The 13,191-nt window shown below is 42.7% G+C and overlaps 1 protein-coding gene across 2 annotated transcripts in view; it reads left to right on the top strand.

The window, feature by feature from the left end:
• The first annotated feature begins 6,964 nt into the window (after positions 1-6,964).
• The window catches only part of TSPAN5 (tetraspanin 5), an 85,795-nt gene continuing 79,568 nt past the window's right edge, over positions 6,965-13,191 (top strand). For both annotated transcript variants that reach the window (XM_063335856.1, XM_063335855.1), the window contains exon 1: positions 6,965-7,104. In XM_063335856.1, the coding sequence (XP_063191926.1) occupies positions 7,024-7,104 (81 nt within the window). In that variant the 5' untranslated portion in view covers positions 6,965-7,023. The remainder of the gene's footprint in view (positions 7,105-13,191) is intronic.

Consider the following 13,191-nt stretch of genomic DNA (forward strand, 5'->3'; position numbering starts at 1 on the left):
GCACAGTAGAAGAAGAGCAGGAAATTAAAATGAACTCCACCCATCCAAACTCACAGAGAAACATAAGTAGTGAAGCATACGGTAAATGACAAGCCTCAGAAAAAACAGACTTCAAAAGTAATTGTTCAACCCAACAAGAACATTCTCATCTGTAGGAAGGTTTCTGGTTTTGTTAGTATATCAGGAGAGAGTAAGAAAGCCTTGGAAATTTCCGCTTACGGGACTTGCAAACAAGTAAATTGTGTATTTTTCTGAAGTACCTTCATTTTAAAGGTGCCTGAAGGGTAATATGTCCAAGTTATTTATGAAGTGTACCCTTGCATTTGGAAATAGTCTGGAAACAAAGCCTGGACCCAGTTTACTTGCTCTTTGAACTCTTCAAAATACTGGAGTTCCCAAGTAAGTAGAAGAATCTTGTGGCCTGAGTCTTCTGCTACTTGATCCTGTCACAAATGGCATGCTATTGCTGAGCATAGAGGACTATCTGCCAAAGATGTAGCATTACCACAGGCATCGTGCATTCCTCCTGTGATGCTATTGGAAGTAAAAAGCCCTAAAAACACAGTATGGTTTTGTGATGACTCTAGTACTGCTATTTTATGCCTTTTGGGAATGTTTAAAAAAATGTTTTTTATTTACCTTGTTCCTAAGCACGTCCACCAATATAAACTACACAGAATATTGCTGTAAAATACCTCTTAACTGGTGCTATTAAAAGTACTATATTTACTGTGGCAGCTGTCTTTGCATAACATCTGAGAAATCAAAAGTCGCAATACCAAAGGTAAAGGAAACTGCTATCTTTGATCCTGCTACGTGGTAACTCTTGTCAGATGCGAATAGAGAAGGCGTATATGAAGAACCAGACACAAAATTGTGAGGACATCAGGTTAAATTTATCAACCACCTTCCTTGGGATTATCAGCTCACTTGCAGAACTATTGTACAGTCCTAATAAACTGTTAGAGGCCCTGGGTACGCTCTCTCATGCAGTCTGACAGACAGGAGTCACCCATGTCACAGCAAAGATGGCAGCCTTTTGCCACTGCTGTTGCCATAGCTCAGATGAACAAGCATGTTCCTGCCAGAGGTTAGGAGGTGGCTCCCTGCAGCCGGACTGCACTGCAGATGTGGGGCCTCCTCCTGCAGGTGCTGACTCCCTTGAGGACCTCATCACTCTCCCCAGAGGGTTTTGGATCAACTCTCTGCTGTGAAGGCAATGGCATAGAGTCCCTTCAGATCACAGCATCTCTACAGCCACTTGAATCAAAAAAAACAATGGAAAAAGTGTTGCTTAGATTTAAAATGAGAGCTTGCTGCACAGTTGGCTTTTCCCACTCTGTTCTTGGCAAGATGATTTAAGGCCCCGCCTGCACAGAGGTCTGGGGGCTGAACTCTTGATCAGGCTGGCCAAACATCTACTCCAACACCTTTTAACTCAACTCTCAACCAGGCCGTGGCTGAAAGCTTTTCTAAAAGCTGGGCTCTGAGATTAATTGGTCTGCTAGCCTCCCTTCCCACCACTCTGACTGCAACTTGTGTTTAAAGCCTGCAACAACCAGATCTGCAGTCTTATGCTCTCTCATCCTACCTCCTGCTCCCACTCCCTGACCTTCTGACAGGTTTAAAGATCTGCCTGAAAAGAGATGCCAGGCTGATTCCTGAGGAATTTTTCATGTGGACAACTCTGATACAGGCTCCCCGGAAAAACAAAAAATCTGCACAGGAGCAGGGATGGGGGAAGCCCAGGTGGCTTAGGATTGAGTAAAGGAAACCCTTGAAGGGAAACATTCTCAAAGATTACTTAAGATGGGGGATTTGCAGAAAATCTTATCACCATTAAAAACACACTCAGAGGAAATCCTCATTCTCCTGAGTGCTATTACAGAGCAAACACCGTATGTTAAACCTCTGAGCTGTGAAGTGAGGATGTCCTGTGTTATTTGATGAAGAATGGCTGAGGAGCAACTCAGAGGGCCTTGAAAAACTTAATGGACCTTAACTTATGATAATCATATGATGTCCCATCATAGGATAAACATCTGTTGTCCTTTTGGACAAATTACACCAGAACCTTCAGGTATACACAAGTCTGTGTTTGGGAAGGGAGCAACAAATTTGCAGAGTTTGTCCAGTGCCCGTAGCAATACAAAGTTAGAAGGATAAATGTGGCACTTACCAGAATCTGAGTATATATCCATATTAACTATCGTGGTCCTGTAGCACCTGTAATGAAAGGGGAGGCAACTGCCCATATTCTGATTGTAGCCACCCCTAATTCACCACTGCAAATCTGTCTCTCTTTTGTAGAATAATGCAAGTTTTATCTCATTAAGCCCTGTCACTGTCCTGTATATAAAATGGTGGTAAGAACTACTTTATAGTCAATGCACTTTGGAGCCAGTTTGGGTGTAAGGGCGTTTGGAACAACACCTGCAGTGTGACAGTGAGCTATGGGCCAGGTACGTCATACTATTCTTGCTTCACTGTTGTATAGACTTGTCAGGGAATTAGTAAGAGCAAGCTCTGTAAAAATCTCCAGAACAGGGGCTTGCTGAGGCACTGCACTTCAGAAACAGAGCTGCTTTTCTGAATGTTTGCCCCAAGCAGCCCCGTGGTGCAGCTGCAGCCCCGGCTGCTCCCTTGCCTTTGACCGCACAGCATGAGGAAGCGTGTCACCACTCCCACCCCTTCCTCTCACAAGCAGCAGAGGTAGCAGCTCCTGGCTCGAGGTGCCTGGCACAAAAAACACCTCTTCCTTCTCTCACAGGAAAGAAAGAGCAGGGTGCATTTTTCTTCCCTATGGTTTCAAAGCAGCATTTCTGGCACCAATGGTCTGCATATCTCATTTTGCATATGTTTACTACAAAGGAACTTCTGAGGCTGCGCCTCGTCTATCTGCTTAGACTGCTGCAAGACTTGTCTGGGCTCATCTTGAACAAACAAGCTTGCAGACTGCAAGCACCAGAGCTTGGCTGAGGAGACTTTGTGGCCATTATTGATGATACCTGGTAGTTCTCTTCAAGTCATTTGCATCCCAGTTAGTAGCTCTCATCATCTTTGTTCCAAAACTTGCCAAATGCTGGTGAGAACTGGAGTGAATACAACTTACAGTTTCTTTATATAGTTATTCTTACTTTAAGAACATACAAACTAACAGATCCTTACGCCAAAAGTGCAGCATTTGGAGAAAGAAAGTTGAGGCTCAGACACACAGTCTTGAAAAAGTAAGATTGGACATAATGCAATCAGTTATTGGTTGGTACACCTTAGCTTCAGATTCTGGCCTCTATCTCTGTAGATGTATACACATGCTTAATGCTTTGTGAATCATCCTAACAACAATGTTGTTATCAGATTATAATGATGTTGGGTGGGTATGGCATTACAAGCTTATATGACATTTAGATTGAGAAATATTCTGAGGTAGATAATACCTCTGACTCTATAAATCTTCCGTATGTCAGAAAACTCTATGGCTTCCCCATGGAAAAATATTGCTATCCTATGAATTTCAATTAAGTATCTAGGAAATAACTAGACTTATGGACACAGACATCAAACTTTTCTTAGATCACAACCCTTTATCTCACTAAATGTGGCACGTAGTGAGATTACCAATGCGATAACTCATGGAACTAGAGTCTTCAATATGCTGCTTAGCCATTTCTCATCTTGAGTCACTCAGACTTGCATTTCTTTTTCCCTGGAAAATGTCAAAGAATTCATAGATCAAAAAACAGGAGCTGACACAAAGACAGAGGTGCTGGATCTAAGAAATGATTGAATCGAGGAATTGGGATGAGAGCTCTTCACTTGGTGGGAAGTAAGAATTTCAGAGTCTGCAACTATAACCCTTTTAAGATAGGAACTTCTCAAACTTCCTGCACTTACTAACATTACACTTGGCCAGTCTTTGGTCAGGAAGTCGTCTGTTGATATCTACGTCTTAGACATACGAAGTAGATGGGACTTTTTCTCTTATGTCAGTAATAAATCAAAGCATTGCCTAGTGTTATGAAGCACTGTGCTACTAGAAACGTTGCTTTGTCATTGAAATACTGTCCATTAGTACTCCTGTGACTAGACAGATGAATTATAAACTAATAGAATTTGAATAACTGTCTTGCCATACTGCAAGGAATGGTAATATTGCTCCTGCTTAGTATTGCCTCGGGCTTTTGTGCCAAAACATCACACTGGAACTCAGTGTTGACTGGTAACTAACAGTGAATTTAAAGCGCTGTCACAGTCATCTTGCTCAGCTTCCAGACCTAGGTGGCCAAAGCATGTAAGAAGCAATCCACAAGAGATGGCAAAAAGCCAAAGATGGGGTTTTTTTTATCCCTGTTTGTTTAGGACAGGAGACAAAATGTGTTTGTAAACCAGAGAGGCTGTTGCAGGTGCAGAGGACTCTGTTCCAGCTGGCATTCTGAAAGATCAATTACCTACATCAAAGCTGTTCTGCTGCCTTTGCTGTCTGGTTGCTCATTTCGGAGGCTGCACAGGAACTGTACGCACAAAGTGAATTAAAAAGTTATGCATTCAATACCCTCTTCAGGTAAGCAGTTTAGGTGTTAACACCAGATGTCTTAAGTTCTCCTTAAGCTGATCAGATGATGGGACAATGTGAAATGCTTTTGACTTTAAAATTACACTTGTCAATAAGACTATTCTCGATTGAGAAAGCAAGTGAAGTCATGTAATATGATGCTATAATTGATGCAGGCTGCATTTCTTTTGAAGTTGTTGATTGGGAATGAAGGGATTAATAGGTAAACCATCTGAGATTGTTACTGAATTTGTCGTAATAAATATTACTCTGCAATATTTTCCTGTTGCCTGTGAAGCATTAAAATGCTAAAGGGTGCCAACACGCGGTGTTAGTAGGGTGTTATGACAGTAATATTATAAATGTTTGTACAGGTTGTCACCAATATTTGAATCCACTTGTAAAAACAGCACCTTAATATAATACATATTACCATACCCTCCTGTAAGTGATGTGCTTTTACTCATTGGTACAGAACCTACTCATTACTAATTATTCACCCTTTTCTACCCTCTTCCCATACATGGTCTTGCAAAGACACAGTGTTAACAATACTCTAACAATAGACGCAGGGATAACGTTCATGTGATAAACTATACAATCACAGTTAAATTGTATAGACATGTATTAATTTCTCATTTACCAATAACACTGCTTATTTTCATGGATCCATTTCAGCAGATGATTTTTCTTCTCAACATCTACCAGAGCTGATGGGCAAATATTTCTCTTCTCTCTCAAAAAAGACACATGACCAAGGCCCCATAACCAACATGAAGTGATATTGAAACAAAGACCATCTTTTGTAGTTCTAATAATATCATACTTTTGAAGTGTATTATCTTGCAACCTTGTAGAGGTGGGAAATGTAATTTATTACAAAGAAGCCTTCCATCTTTTGAATTAAAAATATTGTGCTTACAGCTGGACCAGAAAGCTCTGAAGACTCGAAACACTGAAATGATGATATTCTTCAGCAAAGAAATGCTATTCATTATGCTGTTAATGCCAGACCACGTGGACTCTGAATCCCAGTGTATCAATACAACTAAGCCACATAACTTTACAGTTGGCAGGTTCAATATAAATTCAGAGTATGTTAAAATATGAACTCTAGAAAACATTGTAAAATAGTTCATGTGCTCCTGTGCGTGTAGTGCATGCGAGTTCACATGGGAGGTGATCTGAAGGCACCCATTCAGAATAACCTCCACCGTACAATTATCGCCTTGCTCCTCATTACCGTAGCCAACCGTGCTGCTCTCCTGGCTTTTCTCCCCGTGCATGCTACGGAGCGCTGTCCTCCCTTCCCTCACGCCAGCCAGGCTGCCTCGGCATTGGCCGGCCTGGGTCGTCCCCAGCTGTCGGAAAGAGGCGGGGAACCCCCCGGCCCGGCACCTCTGGGTTTTGTGCAAGGCCACGGCTGGGGCAACCCGCCGGGGACTTTGCCGCGGGAGGTGTCGCAGAAGAGTGGCAGAAACCTCGATTTTGACTTACAAACCCGTTAACGAAGAGACGGGCTCGTCGAATACCGTTACTACCGACGGGCACCTAACACGAAACGAACCGCCTTTACCTCAGCGCTGACAGGCGCGGCCGCCGATACCCACCCAGCCGGGGGCTGCCCCCAACGGCCGCCCCGACGGCCAGCCTCAGGCCCAACGGCCCCCTTACGTAACCGAGGCGGCAGCACCGTCGCCCCCCGCCTTCGCCGCTGCAGACAAAGGCCGGCGGGCACAGCCCCGCTGCCATCAGCCCCTCCTTGGGACCCACTTGACGGCCACCCCCGCCGCCGGGCCGCGCTCCCCGCCCGCCGGGGAACGCCGCGGAGGAGCTGGGGTAGGTAGAGGACGGGTCGCCGCCGAGCAGCCCTCGCACCGCCCCCAGGGGCGCCTGTGGCCGGCCAGCCGGATGCAGTCGGATTGGCGGGACGCGACGCCAATCACGTCGCCGGGGCGCCGAGTGGGGCGGGGCGCGTGGCGGCCGTTGCCGTTGTGAGGGCGGGGGGCGTGGGGAGCGAGCGTTAGGCGAGAGGGTGAGGGGCGGCCGGCGGCTCCGGCAGGGCAGCGCCGCGCCGGGCTGTAGCGGTAGCCAGCCCCGTGCCTCTGCCCGGGTACCTCCGGCGGCTCCTTCCCCAGCGGCAGAGTCTCTCCTTCTCTTTCTCTCCTCCCGCCTCCCACCGCGAGTAGCCGGGGCCTCCTCCATGCGGGAGAAGAGGAGGAGGAGGTGGGAGCTGCTCGCCGGCCATCCCCGGCGCTCGGCAAGTCGGAGTCGACCCGCCGCCACCGCGCCGCTCCTGCCGCATCTCCCCACGGCGCGCAGCCGGCGCTGAGCCCTGCGCGCCGCGCCGCCCCCAGCCCCCCTTCCTTTTACTCCCCCCCAGCGCCCCCCCATTTTTTTATTTTTTCATTTCCCCCCCCCACTTGGTTCTCACCCTGGCTGCGAGCAAAGTGTCTTCATGAGCGCAGAGGATGTCCGGGAAGCACTACAAGGGGCCTGAAGTCAGTTGTTGCATCAAATATTTCATCTTCGGCTTCAATGTCATTTTCTGGGTAAGTGGGCCGGTCGCACGGCGCTTCGTGTCTTCCTCTGCCACCTTCTCCCTTCTCCTCCTCTTCCCCCGCCGCCGCTCTCGGGCTGGGCACGGCCAGAAATGAAAACCGAGGGAGGTGTAAAAGCGGAGCCCCGGGGTGTTGTGTGTGACAGTTGGGCGCGAGGCCGGCGGTTGGGGGTTTGAATGGGGGGCGCGAGGCGCGGAGGCCGTTTTTCAGCCTTCCCCCCGCAGCCTCCTGGCCGCCCCCCGCCCGGCTCCGGGTAGCCTTTTCCCGGGCAAGTCGGCGTGCTGCATTCCTGCACCTTCGGCAGGCTGCCGGTTCCTCATCCCTTCCGGCTCTCCTAATTGCTTTTGTTGTAGGTGCGAAGGGGATTTCTTGCTTTTTTGTGTTTGTTTGTTTGTTTTTTTCCTTTCCCCTCTTTTCCTTTTTTCCTCCTCCCTCCTTCCTTCCCCCTCATCTGCTTTGTGGTGGGGGAGGGAGCAGCTAAGCACCCAGGCCTGGAGAACGAATTGATCTGCATGTGTTTGTGCTGATATCCCTGGTAAATAAAAACAATAATAAATAAAAAAAAAATCACAGCTTAAGTTCTCTGAACAGTGCTGTTTAAGGCAGTGATTACACAATGGCGAGGTTGTGTATGGCATGGTTTTATTATGATTAGGTATTACCACGTAGTAGTAGGAGCAATAATAGGAGGGAGAAGGGAGGAAACAGTATTCCCACCCATCCCTAAAGTGCTAGCCCATGGGAGGCTTGGTTGGGCATTTGCAGGGATTCCTGACTGCACAGTATCTTATTGCAACACTCTAGCACTGGCTATAGAGTAGGCAGAACTGTATAGTGAAATGTAACCTGCATATAAGTGTATTTCTAGCATCTTCTCAATGTGTTGGGTTTGAAAGAGAATCAGCTGGTTTTGGATGTATATGCCAAATTTTGTAGCCACAGGGAGGGGGTGAGCGTTCTCACACACACGTAAATTATGAGGTTTTATCACTGCTTAGAATGTTAAAGTTGAATGAAGGCTCTTACAGTTCCCCTCTTTTCATGAGATACTCCATTTAGCAATGAGAAACACGCACAAACCCAGGTAGGGTGAATGTATTTTTGAGGGGCTTTGAAGACAAGTTGAGTACATATGTTATGGACATATGTTATGGACTTTGGACTAGAAAGGTGAATTGGGGACGCAGGGGGAAACACCTTGAAATTTTATGGTTGAAGGTGGGGAAGAATACAGGAGAGAAACCTTCTGACTAATATTGAGTTTGTGATTATCACCTTTGTGAGAATAGAGGCTGGTTACGTGGCTAGCAGCTATTCATAGCTAACCTTGTGTCTGTGTTCCTGGAAAGTAAAGATGCTTGAAGAGGATGTTTTGGAAGGATGGGAGTTTTGATTAGTGACATGTTTATAGTGAAATACCTTTCCTTAATCAAGAAAGTATGCTGCTAGAGTGAAGTTGACTGCAGTTTTATGTAAATGTTTACTTGGCATAAGACCAACCTGTGGAGATGAGTGGTTGCAAGCTTTGTAGTATTCTGACCCTACAGTAGCTGTTTTTATCATACTATTTGCTCAGTTTTTAGTGGTTGAGTTTGCCATGGTTCTTTTCACTTGTCTGTTGCTTCATTTCGATTCCCCTGGGCATATGTGCTTTAGGCAATCCTGCTCTAGCAGGGGAGTTGGACTAGATGATCTCTAGAGGTCCCTTCCAACTCTGAAGATTCCGTGATATGTTGCTGTGAACACAGATGTTTTTTTTAGCAAGGAGCAGAAAAGTGTGAGGAACACTTGTGTGTTGTGTCCTTGGACTAAAAGAGGGAGATTATGGTGGAATATACATAAACATGTTATCTTGCTTCTTCAGGCACTTTGGTCTATAAGAAGCTATATACCCTGTATACATAGCTGAGTGAATCGCCCACTCTGCCATTTGCTTGATGTGTGGCCCTTGCTTACAGATTTTCCTTTTTGCAAAATGCTAATTGTCTCATCTGTGTCCTTGGCTAAACTTCCTGAAATCCACAAAGTACTTTATAAGAGTTTAGTAATTTCTTCAGAATATTCTAATCTCTTTATTAGGAAGCCTGCACTTATTACCATGTCTTTCATAATTTGGAGTGAAAACATAGGCAGTTACTCTTGTAGAATACATTTTAATGTTGTTTTTACTGAATTAACAGCAAACCCTTCAATAGTCTGTCATGAAACTGTGCCAGAAAAGCTGTAAATGAAAATTGTAAGTTAGGTTGACTGTTCACAGGAAGTGATAATCAAAAATAGCCACGAATATAGTCATTGTAAGTAGACTGAAATGATGAAAAGGTTATCGTATTAACCCCATGATGCTCTCCAGGGATCTTGTGAACCTGGAGATGTGTAGAACACCTTTGTTGAATCTTCTACCTGAGCAGCATTATGTAGTGGTTTTAACACAACCTTTCAAAATTTTATTGTAAACAAATGGGAAAATACTCTCTGTTCTGCATCGTAAAAAAAAAAAAAAAAAAAAAAAAAAAAAAAGACTAAAAATAAAGAGAACTGAATTGGAAGAGTAATGATTTTGACAAGAAAATTGTCAGTTCCTTGAACAGAGGAATGTTATAGATCTGTTGAAATTATGTGGGGAATGATTGTACATGCTACTTAAACTGAAGATATTACAAAAAATCGGAGACTTTATATGCCGCAGAATATGGGCAAAGTAAGTTATCAGACCTTTTTGTCAATTTCTGGTTTTGGGCTAGTCTGTTATTTCTTTTCTTAAAAAATTCAACTGATTTATTAGAACAACGAATGTGGGAAAGTTGCATTCTAATGCTGTATATGTAGTTGTAACTAAAGGTAACAGTATGCTCTCAGTCTTGTACCACCCCAGGTAATGTGTTCTTGTCTATGTGTTTCATACTGTTGTAGAAGACAATATTATCCACTAAGTCTATGCATAATTAATGGTTTAGGTATATTTGCAGGCTTTTTTTTTTTTTTTGAAATTCAGTATTAAAATGGGTAAATACGCTGGAAGTGTTTGTTCGGAAAAACTTACTTTATGGGATTACTATGCTCTCGTGGAAAAGGAAAGCCTTTTTGGCAATCGCCAAAGTAAGATTTGGGAAATGAGACCAAATAGGCACAAATACATCTAAATAAAAAATTAGAACTTGTTATTATGTTTCCTTTCCATTCCTCAGATGACATTCTTCTGCTGGTTGTTCATTAGGGCACACCTGTGCTTTAACTTGACTAGCTTGTGAAAGCACCACATTGTGTTTGCTACCTTTCTAGGCTGATGGAATAGGCAGTGCTTTTTTTTTTTATGACCCTTATGTCTTTGTCTAGGTAAACCATAATGTAATCTGATTTAGATGAGAGCCGCAGCCTTAATATAAGGTAATAGACAACGTTTTTCTGTAGTTAAAGAAAGCAAACAAACAATGCCTTCTCCTCCCCTTTGCCCTTGGACTGCTATGTAGAATGATGTCAAAGGTACAATGCAAAAAGTAAAACTAGGCCACCCTGCTTCCCAAAAGGCAAGAACCATTTCCTTTTCTTTCCCCTTCTACTTTTGCAAGAAGTTTTAAGCTGACTTTTAGTTCTAAGACCTGTTTTGAATTGCTCTCTATGCTTTATTGTAGTTGGTGGAAACTGTAGATACATACTATTTTTTAACCCTGAATTTCAATCCACTCTTGATTCCACTGACCCTAGCCTAATCGGACGGATGTATAGAAAGCATTGACACTTCAGAACTCTTTGTGTTATCTGATAATTCACTGTAAGTTGTGAGATATGCTGCAATTATGATACATCAGCATATTACAAGTCATAATTTGTGTTTTAATTTGCTTGGCATCTGCTGGTTTTGATGGCAACCATATGGGAGCCTAAATAGTTTTCTGAATTACAGGAAGATATTGGAAAGAAAACTGAATAAAGTTATGTAAGTGTATTATGGGAAAAGTGTTGGAAAAGTGCACTGACCTTTAAGGGACAACAAATAGACTGCTTATTAAATTTTGTATGCTGTTGATAGCTTGTTTTCAAAGGGGCAGAAGATCATTTTCTGATGTCAGCTGGTTTTCAGATATCCACGGAGGCGGCCTTGGTTATGTAATTTTCCCTTGCCACAGTGGTTTAAAAAAAAATAAATAATAAAATCAATGTGAAGCTTGTCCCATGCAATTTTCAAATGTATTCTGTAGCATTTGGTCTTTAAAAAAACTGCATTGGGAAAATACCCTTGCAGTGGAAGTGGAAACATTTTTTTTTTTTTAAAATTTCTTAATAGCACAGCTCACTTCGAGAGTATTTGACAAGTGGTCTTGCCAGAAACAGAACGATGCTTGTCTTGGGAAAATACACAAATGTTTTGTAACAGTGAAAGGCGGTGATGTACGTGTTGATGAAATAGATGCATTGTTGTGAGCTTGGGATTCCTGAATTCCTCAGTGTGTCTTTCAGCAGATGTAGCCCCAGTCTTTTAAATGCATATAAAAATACAGTAACTTAGCTGCCTCCAGGGGACTTATTTCAGATTTGTGCAGGTCATTCCTGGAATAAAAATTTTCCTTGCCCTGCCTTCCCTTGTGGCAGACTGTGTCATTGGTTATACAAAAAGAAATAGATGAGGAACATGGATGAAGCTGTTTCCTTTCTCCTATGTGTTTGTGTTGTCAAAACTATGTGTTTGTAAATGTTATTGTTTTAAGCTATTTGATGTCTCTAGTTTATAAAAGATTGAAGAAACATAAGGACACAAGAACTAGAAAAATCTAATTGTGCGACTTCCTGTGTTTGATGTCAACATAGTTCAAGTGAATATTACTGGAACTATCAAATGCAGCTTACGCACTTTTATTCTGTGTTAAAGATGAATTTGGTAAATGTATTTACCAGTCTTTCACCTTGATTGAATTGTCATAGTAAGTTTTACCTAGTGGCACATCTGTCTCAAAGAGTTAATTTTGAATCTTGAGTGTCCCAATCAGAGAAAAGCTGATGCATATGAACGGCACCCAGAGTACAGGAAGCCCCAACAGAATAATTCTGCAAGTGAAACATTTTATGAAAGTTTGTATGTGTGAAAACAAGTTATCTTTGGTCCTAGTCCTATCCCCCTTGTTACATGTTGATGTTTTCTTAATAAAGGCAACAGATCTATGTTCTGTAACATTGAATTTGAACGTAGACATGTTACCTGTATTCAGTAAGACAGTCTTTTCATGAGAAACTCTTTACTGTATTTATTATGTATGTATATATTCAAGTACAGTATATAATAGGCACACAGGGAAAGTAAGCATGACCTATGCTGGGGAAGAAAGGTTTTTTTTTTTTTTCCAAATGGGAACCCAGTAAACATGTTTGGTTGTTTTTTTTAAAAAAAGATTACTTATATCAGGTAGTGCAATAGATGTAGACTAATTTTCAAATGGAAAATGTGAGGGAGAAGTTTGGTTGGGTTTTTTTTGTGGGCAGGAAAGAAAAGTGTAAGGAACTTCTCTGTCCTCTCCAGTGGACAGGAGTTTGAAACTATGTATGTAATCTTAAAGAACACTCTCTAAACCTAGTTCCATAGATTACTGCAATCCTGAAGTATTTCTTGGCAAACTTAATTTATTCTTTATTCCTTAAACTCTGTAAGACACAATAGTTAATGATTAGTAGAGGATAAGAAACCCGGGATTACAGTTAGTGAAACAATACTTCCTTTTCTTTTGAGCCTCTTTCCTACGAATAGACTTCTTGTTGAAAATGCATTATAAACTGTTTTTGGCACCAGGGCTACTACAACTTATAAATTTGGAGTAAGAAGCTGATGTGTTGTTAAATGCTCAGTCTAGGTACTTCAACGGTTTATACTCCATTAACCAAGGGCAGTAACCTGTGAAGATTTGCTGTAAGCATTTAGAATATAATATTTTGTATCCAGTTACAACTGGAGGTGAGAGAGAATATTTTTGACCCAAAGAAATCTCCTGAGCTAATTCTGCCAGTTAGGGAATTTCAGTCTTAAACTATAGCACTGTAAGAATAGAATCAGCCTTCATACTTTGCTTTTCCCAAAATATACAGCATGTT

The sequence above is a fragment of the Chroicocephalus ridibundus genome, chromosome 5 (genome assembly GCF_963924245.1).
Source record: "Chroicocephalus ridibundus chromosome 5, bChrRid1.1, whole genome shotgun sequence".
Lineage (NCBI taxonomy): Eukaryota > Metazoa > Chordata > Aves > Charadriiformes > Laridae > Chroicocephalus > Chroicocephalus ridibundus.